The 22,258-nt window shown below is 47.1% G+C and overlaps 1 protein-coding gene across 4 annotated transcripts in view; it reads right to left on the bottom strand.

The window, feature by feature from the left end:
• Nucleotides 1-103: 103 nt before the first annotated feature.
• Nucleotides 104-22,258, bottom strand: part of LOC310821178 (protein FAM13A-like) — a 46,662-nt gene continuing 24,507 nt past the window's right edge. For 3 of the 4 annotated variants that reach the window (XM_083693109.1, XM_083693110.1, XM_083693111.1), the window contains 13 exons: nucleotides 19,224-19,297; nucleotides 18,637-18,679; nucleotides 13,294-13,435; nucleotides 7,690-7,906; nucleotides 7,261-7,402; nucleotides 6,796-6,877; nucleotides 6,224-6,429; nucleotides 5,860-5,943; nucleotides 4,857-4,952; nucleotides 3,653-3,736; nucleotides 2,678-2,874; nucleotides 2,271-2,372; nucleotides 104-2,023 (listed from right to left, as the gene is read on the bottom strand). In XM_083693109.1, coding sequence (XP_083549235.1) covers nucleotides 1,900-2,023; nucleotides 2,271-2,372; nucleotides 2,678-2,874; nucleotides 3,653-3,736; nucleotides 4,857-4,952; nucleotides 5,860-5,943; nucleotides 6,224-6,429; nucleotides 6,796-6,877; nucleotides 7,261-7,402; nucleotides 7,690-7,906; nucleotides 13,294-13,435; nucleotides 18,637-18,679; nucleotides 19,224-19,297 — 1,593 coding nt within the window. In that variant the 3' untranslated portion in view covers nucleotides 104-1,899. The remainder of the gene's footprint in view (nucleotides 2,024-2,270; nucleotides 2,373-2,677; nucleotides 2,875-3,652; nucleotides 3,737-4,856; nucleotides 4,953-5,859; nucleotides 5,944-6,223; nucleotides 6,430-6,795; nucleotides 6,878-7,260; nucleotides 7,403-7,689; nucleotides 7,907-13,293; nucleotides 13,436-18,636; nucleotides 18,680-19,223; nucleotides 19,298-22,258) is intronic. The other variant, XM_083693112.1, reaches the window with a different exon arrangement.

The following is a 22,258-nucleotide window of genomic DNA, read 5'->3' as shown; positions in this document are numbered from 1 at the left end:
GAGATGTTTCCCCATGTGAAACATGCAGAATAAGAACACCACCCCCCCCCACACACACCAACTCAGTGACACACCACACCAGTGAAAACCCAACACCACCAACTTCAGTAAAAATATGTTTGGTTTTATATTATATATACAAAATACAAATACAATTTATGTACTAAAATGTACACACCCATATTCATTATGTCCACCAGTGTTTTACATTCAATAAAAACAAAAGTCACACTGTTAAAATTATCCATTTTGGAGAAAAAGAAATAGGATAGAGATGTACTTGCTCACATAGAAATGTAAACACAGATCAGGATCCATATTTACAGGGAACAAATAGGCTCTGGAGATCACTTAGAAAAGAAAGCAGCATGCCTTGCTGACCACTGAGGGCTCTGCGTTGGATATTGGCAGCCATGTTAGAGAGTCGTTAGGGAGGGATGGAATCCACACAAAATGGCCCTTGTCACTGTGAACAGTGCAAGCAAAAACATAAGCAGTGATTTCAAGAGAGGAAATAGCTTATTTGTGTACACAAAGTGAATAGGAAATAAAAAACACTCCATTGCAAAAAGAATATACAAGCAGACAAATGCACAACCTACGTGACCGATGATCACAACAATTAAGCTAAGTATGATATTGTATACGTTGATCCTCTATGCTATTTTGGTATGCAATCTGTGTAGTCTGAGTAATTTTCTTTGGATCATATTAACACATCGTAGAAACTACTTGCTCTGCATTCCATGTTAATCCTATAGCTCTCACTTTTAACCAATGAACGCTCCTCTGACACATCCTCATAGTAATCATTTTTAACTTTCGCTAAAGTTACAAAACCTGTTAAAAACAACAGAAATAATAAGCTTCGATGACAACAATAAACAGAAGGTTTGTTTCCTAGATTAACAACATTATTTCAGAAGGTTGATTGAATACAACCATGCTTGTGGGATATGGCACCAATCATGAGAAAAGGGAAAAATCCATCTCTTGGCTGAACACTGTTAGACTGTCTCAGATTGTAACTGTCTCCCTTAGAAAAATACACAACAATCTTCTCCTATTCTTTATGATTACAAAATCGTCTTCTCTGAAAAACCGCAATAACTGAGTACATAAATCCCAAATCTAATCTAATTCCAAAGTTAAGACTTCAATCCTAGTCAATGAGGAAAAACTTTTTTTCTGATCGAATGAAAACACCATATTATAAACATTCAAAGGATGAAAATAAATAATCGATGAAAAAATCCTTATTCTTAGGAGTGGCGATTCTTCACTATAAGGGGATATAGTTGGTGTTAATCTGATGCAAAGTTATACTTTTGTCTTCCATTGATGATTTTTCCTGTTTGACATGATGCTTCTTTCAAAGATGTCCACCATTTCAATTTCAGACCTTCTGTTTCCCAATATATCGGCCATTTTGAGTTACGGGCGTCTGCGTCTGAGACAGGAACAGACAGCATGGAGAAGCCTCCAGGCCAGCACCTACATGTCAGTATGAATACAGCTCAGGTCAGTAGCTCTCGCTGGGCTCCCGACCCGAGCCATACTGCTTTCTACAGTCCTGATTAGTCAGACAGCATGTTGGCACCTCCTTAAGCCAAATGTGTGTTCGGCACAGATGGCACAAGAAAGAGAGAAAGAAAAAAAGAAAGACAGACAGAAGGAAAGAAAAAAGGAAAGAAAGGAGAGTCCTCTGGAGGTCTCAGTGTAGTGATGAGGTGTTTTTTGTTAAAGATGGATGGATGGATGGATGCTTTTCCTTCAGTAGCTGGTGTTGTATCTCTCTCTGTCTCTCTCTCTCTCTCTCTCTTTCTCTCTCTCTCTCTCTCTCTCTCTCGCTAGACCAAGCCTCAGTCAACTATCAGTCCTTAGTTGTTCTTTATTTTCTCAGATGAACTTGGAAGAGTCTCTTTTGCTGATGAGTACTTCCAGCAGCCTGAGCTTGGCTTTGACGTGCTTGTATTCGTTGTACTCTACCGCCAAGGGGGAGCGGTCTTCCTTCTGCACGTTTCTATGGGAACAGCAAGTGGGAGGAAGAAAACAAACATTAGGAAAAATGGGCGACATTCCAAATTGCCGCGGAAACCGACGCACAGAAGGTTGGACACAATAAATCACGAGCACTTAAAAGACTCTTATAATGACATGCGGTACTCATAGTGTTTATCTCTCAGATATATCTCCAACACATATTGTTTCCCTCAGACCAAACAAGGATATTTCATGTTACTTAACAAAAAAACTAAATGTCTTTTTACCTTCCATTTTGCCTGAAGAACTGATCCTCAAATTCTCGGAGGTTCTTGCGGATCCTCTTCTTCTCCTCCCTGGCCTCTTGGAGTTGTTCCACAAGCTCCGGCCTGTGTTGGGAGACAAACATGGCTTTAGGCATCTCAACCTGACACGAATCCGTACAGGTTTGGTTGCATCATCTCGGTAGTTGAGGAAGCAATAAAGCAAGATTTTTACACCACCACAAACCCAGAGAAACATGAAAATGCTGACCTAAATTGCCATACAACACATCCCATTGAGCATATCCTGTTACTACTGTACTGTCTAGATTAGAGCATTGGACCATATGGACCGTTTAAGAGGGTGGGCCGCTACACTGTCCATCTCCCATCCGTATGCTATAGAGGTCAGCGTGGGTCCGGGTGCTTACATTGTGGCAGAGTGCAGGTTAGACAGCCTCATGTCTGTGGTGTTCTTGGAGGGCGACAGCTCGTCGACGGGGGAGATGAACCCGTCTGTCTCCTCCTCCAGCTGGTCCAGGAAGCCCAGCATGCTGAAGTCGGGCCGCACCGTCACCGTGAACTGGGGCTTGGACTCGCCGTCGTCCTCTGAGCCATCCTCCTCTTCCTGGAGAGAGAGAGAAGGGGGGGGGGGGGGGGGGTCAGTGGAGAGCTATAGGGGGAAAGGGTGCACCATGCTGGGGTGAAGAGTGCCACACGCCATGGGACCTTCAGAAGACCTCCATGGTCAAGCGCTAGTGCATGAGAATCAAGTGTTGTTAATCAATAAGTTAAGACCAAGTAATGCGATAATGAAATCAGAACACAACAGCAGTTCAAAACGCTTTATTTAAGTTAGTTCTGATTGTTTTGATGGGGTTAATAAGATCTAAATAATCTAAAAGTATGAATCTACTTTTGTTAGACTTTCTGAATTAAATACGCTTGTTATGACCACCAAGAAGAAGCACAAACGTGATGCAATTCCAGTCCATAACTGATTTGATCACCCTTTTATTGTTCAGTTTATTGTTCACTTTTGGGTGCGCCAGGACACACCAGGACACGCCGTGCACAGCCAAATAGCCTTTCAACTGCCTCACGCCGTTCCAGTTTGATCCCAAAACCTCACAGCCAATCAGAAGTCACACAGCAATCCGAGCATCTAAAACCTGGCATCTAAAACCAGGCATCTAAAACCAGGCATCTAAAACCAGGCATCTAATGATTAAATATCTCCACACACGTGGGGCAGTGACACACATGCCGCCCAATCAACAGGCTGCAATCAAGTTTGGTTGTGGGGGTAAAGAAGCAAAGGGATTGGAGGGGTTGGTTGTGGGAGAGGGCAGGTCTGATCATTGATTAGTCGAGCGACAGGTCGAGCAGCAGTAGCGGCTCTTCACCTTGATGTCATCGAAGAAGAGCGCGGGTACGCCTTCGATAATAGGCTGGAGGAGAGGACCCCTGCGCTTGCTGGAGGGTGAACCCTGTAGTGAGGGTTAACAAGGAGGAGGTTACCACTCTGATCCCAAGTCAGTTCTAACAGCAGGGTAGAGAGATTCCAGTTCAGTTACCACCATGAATCTGACCCCAGTTCAAGTTTTGTTCGGCTTTGTCTGAGCAGAGGGATTTCTGCAGTCACCCTAACCCTAACCCCTAACCCCTAACCCTAACCGAACCCTAACCCTTTTTTCAGAGGGACCTTGTCAATCATGACCATGATTTTTGTCGGGTTTTTTTGCTCAGTGAAAAGACAACACTGACAGACTACGCTCTCATGTGATGTTAAGCCTCTGAAATGCTGGGTAACTGGTTCTGAAACAGATAAGGGGATCACAAGGGCAGTGTTGTTACACACACACACGAGTTAAATCAACATCATGCCACAACCACACATACTACCCTATATCCACAGTGTAAACTATACTATACTGAATATTAGTGCTCCAATTTACATAATAGGGATTAGAAGTATGTGCTTTATGTAATGGATGTAGAGTACAGTAGTTATGTCCAGTAGATCCAGATTATAGATGACATAATCGTAACGTTTACTCAGCAAATTAATAAAAGCGAACAGGGGCTGTGTGTGGTTTATATAACGTACATATGGAATAATACTTATTTAATACCTATTACATAAGGTATGGAAATTAAATGTCAGAATAACCGTCACCCCGCCCCCCTCTGAGCCCCGTCTAAAACCGGTGGATCCAATGATCGGCTAAAGCCGAATTTAGCGTTGGCCTTCTTGATGCTAACGCTAACAACTGCACTGCTGGGATTAAGTGCCCTGTGAAGCTTGATGCTAACGCTAACAACTGCACTGCTGGGATTAAGTGCCCTGTGAAGCTCGATGCTAACGCTAACAACAGCACTGCTGGGATTAAGTGCCCTGTGAAGCTCGATGCTAACGCTAACAACAGCACTGCTGGGATTAAGTGCCCTGTGAAGCTTGATGCTACAGTAAGTCTCCAGCCGAGGCGGCTCCCGTGACCTTTGTCAAAGAGCAGCAGCACGCAACATGTTGAGCAACAGCTGTGGAGGGAAAAGAAGAGGGAGGGTGGAGTTAGGCATTTGGAGAGCGAGCGAGATAACAGCACTTACGATGACGGGGATGGTGGAGGCTCTGCAGAGAATCTGCTTGACGAGGCGGTATCTGTCGTACAGCGGCTTCATTATCTGCCTCTCGCTCTTGGTAACCTTGAGGAAAGAAAGGAATGAAGAACAGGCACCGTGTTAGAGTCCCACTCGCTACGGCCAGCCGCCACGTTTAGTTAGTTTCCAAAAACGTGTACACAGACACACTGACGTAAAAAAACAGACGACACAGGGCTGATGTAAAACAGGATGACAAGTAACCTAGATATCCTCCCCATCAATTTAGAATCCGTCAGCCATTGTTTTATGCGTACAGGCACCTAACTGGTCATAAAACGACCACAGAACGCCACGCAGTGAAGGACCGGGGTGACACAGGGGTCAACCTCCACTTCCTGACTGATGACAACGCTAACATGATTAGGCCCGGGCAATTAGTCCAATTAGGATCCGATACCGAACATCTACGCCACATCCTTTAACTGTTCCACTTCGAGGTGCCTGGCTTGCTCCTCCCGGATATGTCCTTTAGTCACCATCAACTCCAAAGACCACATTCTTAGTCGCTGTCTGACCCTACATTTAAGCACCAAATGTATTGGTATTTCATACTATAGTGTGGATCGGTGTTCCTACGTTATAGGTTAAGATAGCATCATAGCACACATCTGCGCTTGCGTACACGTACACACACACACACACACACACACACACACACACACACACACACACACACAGAGACTACGCTCCCTGCACCCACACTTTACACAGACGGCCTGGATTGAGACGTTATTCACTCTCCAGTAGCAATCTAGGTCAGGGCCTAAGATGGAGGCATGATTTGATGCATTTGTGTGGAGACTTTGAGCCGTCATTTACAATACTGGCAGGGGGTACGCTTTATGGAAAAGACTCATGGGGGAGAAATAGGTTGGGTGTGTGTGTGTGTGTGTGTGTGTGTGTGTGTGTGTGTGTGCGTGCGTGCGTTAAGACAAAGGCAAATACTTACAGGTCGACCATGGATGCCCTCGTAGTACAGGAGAGCCTTCTGTAGGGCCACCTTCTCAGCGCCAATCTGCTCCCGTGTCATATCCTGGGGGGGAGCGCGAGGGAAGTGAGTCACTACAGAACAGAGATGGCCTATTCCTCTCTCTGACTCAGCACAACATCCCCAACACCACCCTGCCTGCATGTACAGTAGCCGCCCATAGCATCGCATTACAATGGAACCACAGTGTAAGCCATTAGCTGTTAGCTTGTGTTTGTGTGTGTCTGTGTGTGTGTCTCTCCCTTACCTTGATGTCATCGGGGTGTGTGTGTGTGTGTGTGTGTGTGTGTGTGTGTGTGTGTGCGTGCGTGCGTCTGTCCCTCACCTTGATGTCCTCGGGCCGTCCCACCTCGTTCCTCTTCTCCTGCAGCTTGTTCTGGACCGCCTCCAGCGTGTTCTCTACAGGGGGCTTGGGGACCTTCTCCTGGGCGGGCTTCTTCTCCAGCTGGGAGCCGAAGCTTTTGGGCAGGGTGTTGCTGCGCTGGCGGGTCAGGGGAGGGAGGTCCTCCTCAGACTTCAGCAGCTTGTGCTCTACAACGGGGATGGGAGGGAAGGATGGAGGAGAGGAAAGTTTCAAGTTTTCAAGTTTCAAGTTTATTGTTACGTCTTATACACGAGTGCAGGGAGTAAAATTCTTGGGCTTGGTTCCGTGTGTGTGTGTGTGTCTGTGTATGTGTGTGTGTGTGTGTGTGTGTGTGTGTGTGTGTGTGTGTGTATGTATGTATGTATGTATGCAGCGGCTTGACGATGCCATGAAACTTTTGTCGTCTCGGTAAAGTATAAACTCTCCAGTTTGGGGATATTTCGCCCGGCGGGCTTGAATTTGAAAATGAGCGGCCTTCATTGTTCATGCCATGTGGAAATGAAGAGAGAACGGCTTGTTTGAGCTCGGCTTACCTTTCAGGTCTCTGCGCAGCTTGGCCAGTTCGTTCGTCCATCTCAGTACCTCTGGGTTATCCGATTTATCGCTGTGAGAGGGCTGTTTGGGAACAACAACAACAACAACAACAAACACATGATTTCCCTCTCTCCGGCTCTCCCGAAAACAAGGCATTAGCTGCTTTGTGGTTGACCCATATCAACTTGATTTGTATCAATTGACCCATTTTCCCCTCCATTTCCCCCGCCAGTGTCATCTGAGTCCTATTAGACAGCCACTAATGTTGTTTACTGCGAGGAAGCCAGTCATGTGATTGTGTTTTCACGTCCTTCTGAAGTCTCAGAATCTCCCCTAAGGGGCTATGCGTTTCCCCTCTATGATGTCACTACATTCCTAGAACCAGGAAGAACCCCTTTTAGGTGCCATTATCATTATTATTATCATTATTATTATTATTATCATTATTATTATTATTTACTCACCCTGTATTTGCGCTCATCCTCAAACTTCTCCTCGTATTTGCGGATCTTCCTCTTGAGGCTGTGGATCTTCTTGGAGAGCTGGGCCGTGGTCAGCTCCTCCTTCTCGTCATCGCAGGATCCCAGAGATGAACTCCGCCGACGACTGGGGGGGGGGGGGGGGGGAGACACACACAGCTTTAGTCTTACAGTCCCACACACACACACACACACACACACACGCTGTTGACGTACAATCCTCCTCCTCTCATACACGTTTTGTTTCCAAAAACACGTACTGTACACAGACACACTTCTACAGACACACTTCTACAGACACACTTCTACACAGTAAATCAGCCTCTCCGCTGCCCTGTAAACAAGGTGTGTAACAGAAAAAAAAAAAAACATGGAGAAAATTGTAAAAAAATAATCCACGCCGGGGATCCTCACCTGACGAAGGAGTGTGCATTGGGCGGTGAGGGCGGCACCTCGGTGTCGTCCAAATACTGCTGGCAGTGGCCATAGGCGTAGAAGCGCGGGGACAACATGGGGTCGCTGTCCTCCTCCACCAACTGGCGAATCAGACGTCCCCCTGCGTGGGGGGAGAGGCGAGCCTCCTCCCTGTCCATGCTCTCTCTCTGCCACGACGAGTAAGCCGGGACGGGTTCTGCAACACACACACACACACACACACACAACACAGTTATTCATGTAACCCTTATTTCGCCAGATAAGTTGCTCTGACGCTCTTTTGCAGCAACACATTTGTTATGCTAAGTGCTCAACCCACACACACACACACACACACGGCACCCGCATTTGATTACGTCCTCAGGCTCAGAGTTGCCTCAGAGTTGCAGCGAGGAAAAAGTCCCTGAACAAGGTAAACGAAGGTCTCCAGGAGGCGACGGAGAGGAGGCAGGAGACAGACTGCACACAAATAGGCGACAAGGCGGGAAGGGAGTGACCTGCAGAATGAGGCACGTGCCATCCTGTCCACAAACACAGGCTTATCTCCCAATCTTCAACACAAAGCTCAGCGGCAACATCTCAATGCTAGCATAAATAATTGAATAGGGACAATGTGTACCTCGACTAGAACAATAACAACAAGGACAACATGGTTGCATAAATCCTATCTGTCTATTTTGTTTGTGTCAGTTTGTTGTCTCTGTAAACCAGACACAGCACAAAAGGCAGGGTGACTCTGGAATCCTACTTTATTGGATCCCGATGATTTAACGCCCACTTTAAGACTAAACTGGGCAGTCGTTCGTCTCCCTGGCAACAGCTTCTTGGCACCTCCTACCAGGGCCGGCACCTCTGAAGGTCACCGTGGCGATCAGATGACTAAGCGTACTGGAGAGTGACTCCCTCTCTCTCTCTGAAACATTTTCTCAGGACCCAGTGACAGATGTTGTTCTGGAACCACAGCTTAGTGCCCCACCCACCCCCTCCCTCCCTCCCCCCTCTCCACAATGGCCCCAGAGTCAACTAACAATAATTAAGCCTAGTGAAAATAAACCGTGCAGATGCTCCTGACAATCCGTAGCTATAAATACTTCCCGCTGCTCTTTGATGCTCCGGCTGGGATAATGTAGGAGCATGACCCCCTGTGAGAGGAATGGCACTGTGGCTCTGCAGGCATGCATGTTCCTGCTGTCTCTGACGCTTAGCCTACTGTGTGTGTGTGTGTGTGTGTGTGTGTGTCTGTGTGTGTGTGTGTGTCTGTGTGTCTGTCTCTCAGTATGTGCATGTCTGTCTATGTAAGTATGCACTACTATAGTTTATCCGTGTGTGAGTGTGTGTGTGTGTGTGTGTGTGTGTGTGTGTGCGTGTGTGTGACAGAGTATCTGAGGAGAGGGGTAGACCATGCTATTGTGCCACCAGCAGGAGACCGTTGGAGCACACAGGCTGTTGCTAGGAGAAGAGAGAAGGTTCTAGACTAGAGAAGCCACATGTTCCACTTTTTAAAACAAAAAAGACTCAGGGATCATCCTACACTCAGTGGGTTGTGTGTGTGTGCGTGCGTGTGTGCGTGTGTGCGCGTGTGCGAACTGCAAGAGCATACAAGGTATCGAGAGACCTCACCACTGCACACAGAAACGGTTCCACAGTGAAAAAGAGACGGGGTTGGGAAATTGGCCGTGTAAACATTTGAGGAGTCAGAAATGACTCTGGGTAAACGTGCACACCCCACGCCGCAACTGCTACATGCGTGTTTTTCTAAGCAGGGGCTGGTCGGGGCGTTTGAGAAGCGATCTAGTTAGAATTGCAGGGCTCAGGTCCTCAGGTCCTCACGGGTCGGAGGTATACGTGCAGTTTTACAGGGTCTCTCCGGCGTTCTCCGGCTCGCCCGGGGTGTGAGAGCAGGAGCAATTGAACCCCTCAATCAATCCGATGTGTTTTAACAGCCTTTAGTTCTTGTTTACAGAACCACTCGAGCCAAGCCAATAGGGCAACAGTGAGGTCTTAAATCAGCCACCGCTGGGCAGCCCTGTGCACTTCAATTGTGGTTGTAATGAAACACATGTCATCCTGTCAGCTTCCCTAAAGGTTGCGGAGTGTGTGTGTGTGTGTGTGTGTGTGTGTGTGTGTGTGTGTGTGTCTGTGCGTGCGTGCGCGCGCGTGCATGACGCTGGATCAGAATGTGGCGGATCATTCCGTTTAATGATGTTGCCATACAGTATGTGAAAGGTCATGCAAAGGTCGTTTCTGTATTTGTTATCGAGGTGAGTCAGCAGCGGACGCTGCGGGTAGAATGCCACTTACCCTCGTAGAAACTCTGGTGCAAAAAGCTTTTGAAATCAAGGAAGGGGGCGCTAAAGAATGGGGAATCTGAGAGAGGAAAAAGAGGAGAGAGGAGAAGAGACGGGGAGAAGGGTGGGAAAAAGAGAGGAAAAAGGAGGAGAGAAGAGACGGGGAGAAGGGTGGGAAAAAGAGAGGAAAATAAGGTGATAAGAACAGGGGAGAGATTGAACGGAGCAAAAACAGACCGAGAGCAAACACTGCCTCACACACAGAACACACACACACACACACACAGAACACACACACACACACACACACACACACACACACACACACACTCACACACAGAACACACACTCACACACAGAACACACACACACACACACACACAGAACACACACTCACACACTTTAATATGAACATGGGTGACATTTACATTATACAGTATAATTATCATCAGGGACTGTGACACTCTGGTTGGCATGGCATGGAGCGTGGAGATCGAGTTCTATTTCTGCGGCATCTCTATTCTAACCATCTATACTATTCTGCTTTCCCTGGCAGGCATGAGAGGGGGGGGGGTCAAATATCGGGTCACTATGACTGTCATTGGCACAGACTGTACTGGGACAAAGGTCTCCCCCCCCTCCCTCACCCTCACCCACTCCCCTCACCCAAACCATCTCCCCCTCATCCTCTTCCTCTCTCTAACGGGGCCTGTATTTAGAGGTATGTTGCGTTGAACAAAAAGCACTGTAGTCTCTTACATACCGCCTTTGGAATATTTAATTCCAGTAGCTCAAATTGCTGTATGCATATATATAAGCAGAGACATTGTTTCTGGTAAAAGTATCTAGTATACTGTACAGACTATGGGTTCCATGTCAAGGGCCCGTCTGCGCCATGAAACAGCAGGATTCTGACTTTTTGTAAAAACTGAGCAGTCAGTTTGTGTGTGTGTGTGTGTGTGTGTGTGTGTGTGTGTGTGTGTGTGTGTGCAAGCCAGACTCTGCTGCACCACCTAACACCAACCCTCCAGACTACTGTGCCTGCAGTCCTGTCCTGAATGCATGGTTCAAGGTTTGTTCGCGTTCAGACAGTGATTCGCTGCCAGATTCACGCCCACACACTGTGAAGCAAATAGGACTTAGCAACAGGCTTGAGACAGTAGCTCAATGCTCCTTCCCTGAGAAGGTGTTTCAAACCCTTCCACTAGAGGGCGTCACTGTGCTACATGGTGATTGCTCAAACTGTCACTAGACTAGAGTATCAAAAATGTGGGTCTGTTTTCAGTTGTCAGACTGAAGGCAGTCCTTTCTTTGAACAATGTGTTCTTAGAAGGTGTGACCTATTCTTCACCGCCTCAGATATAGGCAACTTGGGTTGGGCGTTGACCTGCTCCACCAACCACAACAAAGACAGGCTGTACGGCAACAAATCAGTTTGGCAAGGTTCAACCCTTACCAAGAATCTGCATGTCGGAGCATGTGTGAGAGTGGTTTAGCAGTGGCAGTGGGCCTGCAGACGGCTCAGTCCTAGTCAAACCCAGCCTGAGGATGCAACAACCCTGCTTTCACATTCATTACATCACCTTCAGTTGAAACAGCGACAGCCCCACATGCACCTCTGCCACCTCTCGCTATCGCACATCAAAACAGTCACAATCTCTCACACACACACAGACATACACACACACACACACACACACACACACACAGACAGACACACACACAGACACACACACAGACACACACACACACACACACACACACTTGTGCTCGATCCTTCCCTTTCTGATAAACTCCAGTCCTATTCAAACACTCATGCTGTTAATAATTGTTCCTTCCCTGGATTAAACGCTCACTGCTGAACTGCATGGACGGAGGTCAAACTAAATATAGTTTTTCTCATTTTCTTTTCGAACTCATCACACTTCTCTGACCACTTTTAATCGTCAAATCCTCTGCATTGCAGTTGCTGCAATACAATAGTTGCATATACAATCTCCAAGGTCCTGTGTGGACTTCAGCTTTGTTTTTCTGGGAAGAGAAGAACTCACTCCCTTGATAGGCTTATGAATAATAGAATACTTATGGCTATTTATTTATAAACTACGCATGACCAGATGTGATTGGATATCCCTGCATTAATAAACAAGTAGATAGCACTTCATTACTTATGGCCACTGTGAATGTCTCCTCATGTGCAGTGCTGAAATCAAACCCAAACACACACACTAAGATCATTGTCCCTAGAGAAATGCAAGTCATGCAAGCATACATACACACACAAATACATACACACACACACACACACACACACACACACACACACACACACACACACACACACACACACACACACACACACAGACACACACACAGACACACACACACACACACACATACTGTACATACAAACAAACATGCTCTTTATACACACCCTTAGAATGTAAATGCCAGGAGCAATGCAATATATACGGGCAGACATCCCTGACAGGACCAATCCCTTTAAGAGAACCCAATGACTTGGTGCACTTCTAACACCTATTATCTTCCCCTTTAATGTTTACTTAAACACCATGATTTCAACAGTCACAAGCCTGGAAGCCATTCAAAAGCCACAAACTGCCCAGAAACTGTCTACCGGGAGAGAAAACATACCAGCTGCATGTGTTTACTGATAAGAACAGTACTCAACAATGCACTCCTCAATAACAAGTCATACATCCACACCTTAATCAAAGCCTCTTCTGATGAATCCAATTCTGATCAAATAAAATAAAAAATATGTTTTATCATAATCTATGTGGTCGAATGCAATGCAACAGCCAATAAAAAAGAAAACGAAAATGAAAAATATATATGCTCTCTCTCTCACTGCAATATCCAATGAAAGAGTACGACGTGCAGCCACACAAACAAGCTTTAAGCAGGTCTGACGCTGACGTTTCCCTCCTGATACAGGAGCAGCGAGAAGTTAATAGGATCTATGTCCTTTAAGTCCTGCGAGAAACACACGAGGAGCCACAACAAGCAGGGAGAGGAGGAGGAAGAGGAGAGGGGAGAGCAGGAGGGAGAGGAGGAGAGGGGGAGCAGAAGGCTTGCAGCTGCCCAGAAACCCATGTGCAGGGAAGGGAAAGGGGGACAGAAGCCAGAGACAGAGAGACAGAGAGACAGAGAGAGACAGAGAGAGACAGAGAGAAAGAGAGAGTGTTGTAGAGGGGCGGTGTGTGTGTGTGTGTGTGTGTGTGTGTGTGTGTGTGTGTGTGTGTGTGTGTGTGTGCGTGCGGCCAGGACTCACCTCCCCAGTTGTTGTCCTCCGTCAGGGCGGACAGGTCCAGGCGCGGCACCTCGTCACAGCTCTCGCATTCCGGGTCCGAGGCCCTTCCGACCCCCCTGCCGTCACAGCTACTAGGCAGCTCCTGAATCTTCATACTCGCCGTCTGCACGACCATGAGACACAACACAGAACAACGAGGCACAGCCAGTGAGCAGCGCTCCTTAAGTTCCAGACACACACCGCCTCTCCCTAGCCCTGCCCACCCAGACCTCGCAGGGGGGAGTCCCCACACTCTGATTGGTCCAGGAGGCTGGCCAAAACATACGCCCATGTCTGCTGGGCTGTGTGTGTGTGTGCGCGTGTCTGTGTGTGTGTGTGTGTGTGTGTGTGTGAGTTAGTGAGGGAGAGCGGGGTTTTACACTCCTCCCTCTTTTCCCTCTGGGTTCCCACCCTCCCTCCCTCCCTCTCTCTCTCTCTCTCTCTCTCTCTCTCTCTCTCTCTCTCTCTCTCTCTCTCTCTCTCTCTCTCTCTCTCTCTCTCTCTCTCTCTCTCTCTCTCTCTCTCTCACACCCCACCCCCCCTCTCTCTCTCTCTCTCTCTCCCTCCCTCCCTCTCTCTCTCTCTCTCTCTCTCTCTCACAAACACACACACCCTCTCTCTCCCTCCCTCCTTCGCTGTGCATATGCTCACTGCCCCACTGACTCTCCTGAGTTGTTTGTCTCGAGTAGCGAGAGCAGGAGGGAGGGAGGGAGAGGGAGAAGGAGGGAGGGAGAGGGAGAAGGAGGGAGGGAGGGAGGGAGGGAGGGAGGTATAGAAAAGACAAGCGAGCAGATTAGCATGCAGGCTGACTGGATGTTTTTTTTTTCTCTCTCTTGTTTCTGCAGACAGATTTACACCTGGGAGCAGAGGTGTTTTTCTACCGCTCTTTTTTCTCCGCCCCCCACCCCCCCAAATCTCCCTCCATCGCCTCTCTCTCTCTCTCCCCTTTTTTTCAATCAATCAATCAAACTCCCCTCTCCCGTTCTGTCTCCCATGTGCTGTAAATATCAATATCTTTGTCTCTCCATCTCTCTTTCAATACCCCCCCCCCTCCCACCCTTTCATAATGTTTCTCTCCCTATGCGAAAAACTGATTCAGATTTTGCTGGTCATGCAGGGTAAGAGTGTGTTAGTGTGCATGACACTTGGAGCTAAAGCGGGGCCGTGGGCAGACATCAATTGAAGTGAATCACGTATGATAGACAGAGTGGGAATCGCTCTCAGGCGACAGCTGCCCAATGACCACCACTAAATAACAAGGGAAATGTACCCTGCCCCCCCCCTCCCTCTGTGTCGACCCCCCCCCCACACACACACACCGATCTCTGTCTGTCACTCCCTTATTGAGAATGTAGTGTCACTCACTGTTGACTTGAAAGGTGACACTGTATGTGGTTCCCATAAAAGCTCCCAGAACATGCAAGCAGACTCCAACATATATATGTGTGTATATATATATATATATATATATATATATATATATATATATATATATGCACATTTTTTGGTTACTTAAACTACACGTTGTTGATATTGTCAACGAGTCATTGATATGCAAATATACAGATTAGGGCACATTGATCACATGGACGCTCACATGCACACACACACATAACTGGGTAACAGGACACCTTCAAAAGGACTCTAACCTTGGGTCTAGAAGTGAGAGGATCTCGCACTCAAAACCACTTTAAGTTGAAAAACAAAAACAAACACACACACACAGTACTGCCATTGCCTGCGTGCCACCACCACCACCACCACCACCACCACCACCACCACCACCCCCACCAGAGGACATGGTGAGTAAGCTGTTATCAGGCTGTTTGGTCAGACAATATCGACCACTTGACTTCACAGTGGAGGTGTCTGATCAACATGACATGAAACAAGTCAATGAGGACAACGTGTTGCCATGGTGACCACTCTGGACATGCTTCACACGCATGCACGTGCACGCACACACACACGGGAGCACGCACACACAGGGCTAATTTATTGGAAAAAGATCTTTTCTCTTTTTTGGTTTCTGAAACTACATGTTGTTGATATTGTCAACAAGTCATTGATATGCAGATATACAGATTAGGGCACATTGATCAGTTCGTTGATGTGCATGAGAAACTAATCACTTTCAAAGCATCACCTCAAAACCACTCAACAATCAAAACAATCACTCTACAATCAAAACCTCATTTGTTTCACACATTAACATTCACTGATGTCTGTTTGATTCATTCATTTTCAACCACAATTAATCATGAATAACAACTCTGAATAAAACTTGTTCCAATCCTCCCCTTGTTGTTGAAATCGAGATCTAGGACATACTAAATTCGCTATATATATATATAATGTCAATAAACCTGGATGAGAAAAATCAGTGCTGTAAAAACCTCATGACAGAGCAGAGCAGGACAATGATAACACAGACTGGAAGACAGAGGATATCTTCCCCCCCAAAGAGCATGCTCACGCTCACGCTCACACACACACACACACACTCTATCTCCCTGATCTATAATCCACTGTGCACGGCTCACTCAACTCCTGCTCCGGTTCCATCACAACCAGTCCGGCAGGAGGATGGAGAGAGAGAGAGAGAGAGAGGGCTGTAGGAGGCAGTGTAGTAGACCCACACACAGTAGGTGGTCCCAAGCTGTGTTTGTGTGCTTGTGTACAAACAAACACAAAAACACATGGTGGACAGATAAGGCTGGGATGGCACGCATGCACGCACGTACGCACACGCACACACACACACAACAACAGCTGTGTGTGTGTGTGTGTATGCGATTTGTTTTGTACTAACTAATAAAACGCAAGGTCATCCTCTCCTCTCCTCCAAATCCATTGTGATCCGTTGTTATTACATTACAATCCTTTCATTTACCCAACATTGCACAGAAGAGAAATAAATCAGCGGTATCGGTATTAAACATCTCCCCTGAGATTACACGTTGCATTCTGCCCTCCAAATGACTATCTCTACATTTAACCACTACACTGTGCCTTCATTTGTTTGCATTCCCAAATGGTGATTGATTGATTGATTGATTGATTGATTGATTGATTGGCAAATAAAACATGGTTTGCTTTGTTTTGTTTGTATTCACCATATGAAAGGGCCCACTCTGTCAGGTCTGCCCACACCATGTTTCCACAGTAATAAAACCTTCCATTGACCTGCGCTGACGTTACTGCCACTTAAAGGCAGAGTGGGTGTCGAGGTCCTTAATCTCTTAAGATAGCCTGCCTGCCTGCCTGCCTGCCTGCCTGCCTGCTTGCTTCCCCACTGACCTTCCCCCCCCAGTGTGTGTGTGTGTGTGTGTATATGTGTGTGTGTGTGTGTGTGTGTTTGCGTGTGTGTGTGTATGTATGTTTGCATGTGTGTGTGTGTGTGTGTGTGTGTATGTATGTTTGCATGTGTGTGTGTGTTTGTTTGTGTTTGCATGTGCGTGTGTGTGTGTGTCTGTGTAAGGGGAGGACAGATAACACCACCACCTCTTTTTCCCTCCTTAAGCTACAGCTGGGGATCATGTCCTGGCAGTCATGCCTGTTATCTGGTTACAGGGGTACAGTAAGAAGCACGGCGCATGCCTGTCTGTGTGTGTGTGTGTGTGTGTGTGTGTGTGTGTGCGTGTGTGTGCGTGCGTGCGTGCGTGCGTGCGATGTGATAACGTAGTGAACCACAAAAGCAAATGATGGTGTTAAATTAAAATATTAAATTGTGAAATTTAAACATAAAAACAAATATTAAAAAAGACGCGTGTCGTGTGTTGATGGAACCGTTCACTACGAGAACATTTGTTTTTACGATTGGAAAATGTCTGACAGAGCCCTGCCTTTCGGACAACAACAAGATAAACCTGAGCTTCAAACACACCCTTGAAAGTGTGCTAAATCAATCAATTCAAGGCCTGCCAGTAACTTAACCTGCCAGTAAGCAGCTCCACAGAACACTCACCAGACCTGATGTCTCACCATGCCGCTCTAATCTGCCACAAATAACCAGCAGAGAGACCAGCAGAGAGACTGGCACCACAGCCCTTTCCTTCCCTCTTTCTCTGCGGAGACAATGCCAAAGCACAGATGGCATCTCAGTGGCACTGCCCGTCTGGGGGGGGCACTGCCCGTCTGGGGGGGGCACTGCCCGTCTGGGGGGGGCACTGCCCGTCCAGGGGGGGGCACTGCCCGTCTGGGGGGGGCACTGCCCGTCCAGGGGGGGGGGGGGGGAATACGGCCTCCAATAAAACTAAACCTCCATCTGGACTGTGGGAAGAGGATTCCACACACACACACACACACACACACACACACACACACACACACACACGGAACTACAATTTACAAGTGTATGGGCGACTGGATGGCCTGCTTGTTCCCATCTGTACAGGACAGACACATGCTCCAGTGCTAGGCTAGCTGCCTCTGGGGTCTTGAACCCACCTGTGAGGCCCACACTTTAAAGTGACGAGGAGTTGCTGTTTTTAAACGGTGACAGCGTTCTTATCAAGGTACTTGGCTGGATAGGTACAGGAGCTACAGTAGCAGTACAGTGTGATGACTCCTTGGATGCATATGAAAGCAGAGAGGGGAGAGTACAATTGCTAAATGTTTAGCCTTTTGCATTTGTGTTGCAAACAAACATTTGCGTTCGTATTGCTGTCTTATCATTTCTGTGGCATATGGCCGAAGTGACTTTTTTTTGTTACTTTTTTTTTACCAGCAGAAAACATGCGGTTGTACCACATTTCAGTGAGGAAGAAACATGGTGTCATAAATCTCCCCACTTTGTGTGTGTGTGCGTGTGTTACGACCAAACAGCACACACACACACACACACACACACACACACGCACTCCGTAATCAATCAGCAAGCCAACTGAGACTAGCCATATCTTTCCCCACCAGTGTGAACACAGCAGCCAGAACACACTGACATGCTGCATCGAGTACATATCAGAGAACACACACAGGAGGGAGGGAGGGAGGGAGAGAAATGCAGGAGGGAGGGAGGGAGGGAGGGAGAGAGAGAAATGCAGGAGGGAGGGAGGGAGAGAGAGAAATGCAGGAGGGAGGGAGGGAGGGAGAGAGAGAGAGAGAGAGAAAGAGAGAGAAAGCAGGACAGATAGGGAGGGAGAGAAATGCAGGAGGGAGAGAGAGAGGGTGAGAAAGCAGGACAGATAGGGAGGGAGAGAAAAGCTGGAAAGGAGAGAGAGGAGGAGACAGAGAGAGAGAGAAAAGGAGAAAGAGAAAGCGAGAGAGAGAGAGAGAGTGAGAAAGAAAGAAAGAAAGAGAAAGAACACAAGAGAGAAAACTCACCCTTGAAGGAGGAAGACCGGACTCCTTTCTCGGACTATCGCTCCTGTTGGAAAGGGGTTTCCGGTAAATTCACTGTAAACTCACTACTTGGGCAACCAACAGCCCAGTTACATCACCTTGTGAGGATCAAGCCCACACCAAGGGCATCTGTATGTTTTTTTTTATTTTTTTTATCTCAACCAGTGGAAAGTGTGATCAGTTTAGATATGCTATCTTGCCCCACACCGGCTGTGTCAGCAGCTTTCCTCAAGTTCATCAGATAAGGCTGGTTAAATAAATGCCATTCATTCTAATGTAACAGACAGGTAGACAGGTGAGCACTCCGAGACCAAAGGGCTCGGCTTGATGTGCTCCGTCCCCGCCTTATCCAGTTCCTTGTCCTTTTCTACAATCTTTTTTTTTTTTAAAGAACAGCGTTGTATAACCTCACTATCTAGATGAACGTGTGAAATCGGGCCGATATAATTGTTTTCTCTACGCCAGACACAGATGCAAGGTTTAGAAGATAACACGTTATATATATATATATATATATATATATACTGTGAGTGTTTTTACCAATGTTTTTTTAAATATCATTTGCTTACCCATCATCTGATGATTCCATTGTGTGAGTCCTGGCGATGTCATGTACTCCTGACACCCAGATGCTTTCCTTTAGCTGCGATTGGAAAACAGACACAACATTCCATTACTAACTTATGGACATTGTCATTGTGATCAAAGTGCAATCCTTAGTTGCTATCAGAATAGAAATGTTGCCCTGGTTACTTCTAAATACGCATGTGCATGTATGTCCTGGGTTGAATTTGATTTGTGGGAAGACAATCAGATTTCATCTGCCTTTGTAGTTGGACAGATGGGTAAGACACATCTATCCATTATTTAACTCCAATTATTCTTCATTAGAAATCTTTAAGTCCTAACCTTTAAGACCTTTCGAACAATGCTATGGTCCTGTGGGACCTTAGATTAAAACCTAAGGGAATTTCTGGAGGACACCTGAACAAAATGTAAGGCAAAAGGAATTGCAAACGTATTTGGTTGACAGTAGATAATTAATCCATAGCTTCTGCTTTTAATAGTTTTCCAAATGTTTGATGACGAAATCTTGAGCAAAATTTTTTTAAAGCCAAGGATGCTTACAGGTTGAGAATGTATTATTTAAAAAAAAAACTCTAAGAACCTCTCCAACAACAGATTTGTCTGGAGATTGTTTTGCAATTACGAATTTGCATTTTGCCAATCATTTCAAAGGTTGCTGAGAGAGAAGTCAACTGATTGCCCATTTGAATTACAGTAATTTAAACGTCCGTCCTATGCAATTTGGGCGCTGAGTAAAACACTGTAGGGGGTCAGCAAATTGTATTATAGTGTTTTTGATCTCCAAAAAGCATTTGAATCACAATGTTCTTCTCTGGAAACATAATGGAGCATGGCGTTAGTTCAGGCACTCTAAATCAAATGGTGCATTTGTCCGTCAGGTGACAAGACAGCTGGTTCACACCTGTGCAAAGCATCATCACGTGGTCAAAGGGACAGCGGCTTAAAATCAGTGTATGCCCCTCTGTAGCATTCAACAGTTGTGACATGGTTGTACTGGCTATGAGAGGAAGTTTTGTGTGGTCGTCCCACCCACCACCCCCCCAGCCTCCACCCACCCACCCCAGCCTCCACCCACCACCCCCCCAGCCTCCACCCACCCACCCCAGCCTCCACCCACCACCCCCCCAGCTACCACCCACCCCCACTAGCCTCCACCCCCCCCCCCCCCAGCCACCACCCACCCCCACTAGCCTCCACCCACCCCCCCCAGCCTCCACCCACCCCCCCCCCAGCCTCCACCCACCCCCCCCCCAGCCTCCACCCACACCCACTAGCCTCCACCCACCCCCCCAGCCTCCACCCAACCACCCACCCCAGCCTCCACCCACCCCCACTAGCCTCCACCCACCCACCCCAGCCTCCACCCACCCCCACTAGCCTCCACCCACCCCCCCCAGCCTCCACCCACCGCCCCCCAGCTCCCACCCGCTCAGTCACTCTGTATGCAGCCTTCCTACGGGGAGGTTTGTTAAGTCATGGGCTCCCTGCCATGCTGTATACTTTAATGCAATGAATGGTTAAACTGACGTGAGTGTCCTGACTGTAAAAAAAATAAATAATAATAATTACATTTTTCTCCCAATGCCTTCAGATGGTTTGACTCATTTATCTCAGAGGACACAGCGTGTGACAATCAATAACAGACTGTCATTGTCTGGCAACTCTACCACGGGGGTTCCCCAGAGATACGTTTGATGGCCTCTACTCCTCAGCTTACATATCAATGACCTCCCTCTTGTGTGCCATGGAGTTGACATCCAAATGGATGCCGATGCTGCAACGACAGAAGAGGCCGCAGCGAAGTTAAGCGTAGCTATGACCCATGTAGTACAACGGCTCAGTTTCAAATATATTGGGGGGAAAAAAACTGAAGGCATGTAAATTCAGAAAAAAATAGATTTTCTCTCCTCTCATATTGCATTACACAGGTTGAAGAGACAAAGTGTTCATTGAAAATATGAGATATAAAAAAACAAAAACAAGACATCATCACCATCATAAAATATGACTTGTTCAGTTCGGGAAAAAAACAAAAACAGGTTTATGAGTGGCAGGTCACACCAGGGAATGTGCTGTACTATGCCGTGGTGTCCTGTACACCATGACACCCCCAGAAATAACCCCCAGGGGAGTTTTAGACACTTAATTACCACCCCACCTCCCCTAAACCCCCCTCTTCCCAACCCCCCAAGGCCCCTTGGAGGCCCAGCTACGCCCTGTTGCATCAGCCAACCCCAGCCACTCACCTCCCGCCTCCCGCCTCCCGCCATTCCCCCACGGTGCCACTCTCGACCGATAAAGCCATCGGCACTATCTTATGAGTGTCGAGTATCACCTCAGTCTTACATAAGAGAGTGCCATGGAAAAAGCCACTAAAAGGTCTCCATGACGACTTGCACCATAGGATACAGCTACACATTAGCCGTGAGAGATTTATGAGAAGATTGTGTACGTACAGTACGTAAAATAAACCTAGGGCCGACTTCCACACAGAAGGAAGGAAGCACGGGGGGAAAGACCCCTCAGTCAGGGGGTTGCCTGAGTGTGCTGTTAACTTTCACCTCATCCTACTCTACTCCAGCAGCCCCATCCTGCCCTCTCAGTGACTTTGAACTATTCAAACACACACACACACACACACACGCACACGCACACACGCACGCACACACACACACACACGCACACGCACACACACACTTAAATGCTAATGCATTTGCATTACATAACATGACTTGGCAGGCAACTGTTTGCTGTTTTTAGGTGTATTGGATACGTTCAGGCGAGAAATCAATGAGCTATATTGAAACACTGTTGGGTCTGGTTCAGAGAGCCTGCCAGGACAAACATTTTTCTGAGGTAACTTGTTTTTTCAAAGCCAGAAGTAAATCATATTACATAACACCGGAATCAGGAAATGTCCATCCATGTTCAGTTACATTTGAAATTCACCATTAAAACTTCAGCCTTCCATGTCTCTCGTACATTACATTGTGACAAATCGCCACGCTGTTCCTCT

This window comes from Argentina silus (assembly GCF_951799395.1).
Source record: "Argentina silus genome assembly, chromosome: 21".
Classification (NCBI taxonomy): domain Eukaryota; kingdom Metazoa; phylum Chordata; class Actinopteri; order Argentiniformes; family Argentinidae; genus Argentina; species Argentina silus.
Note: the sequence above shows the minus strand (reverse complement) of the source record. Positions and strands in the feature narration are given on the sequence as shown.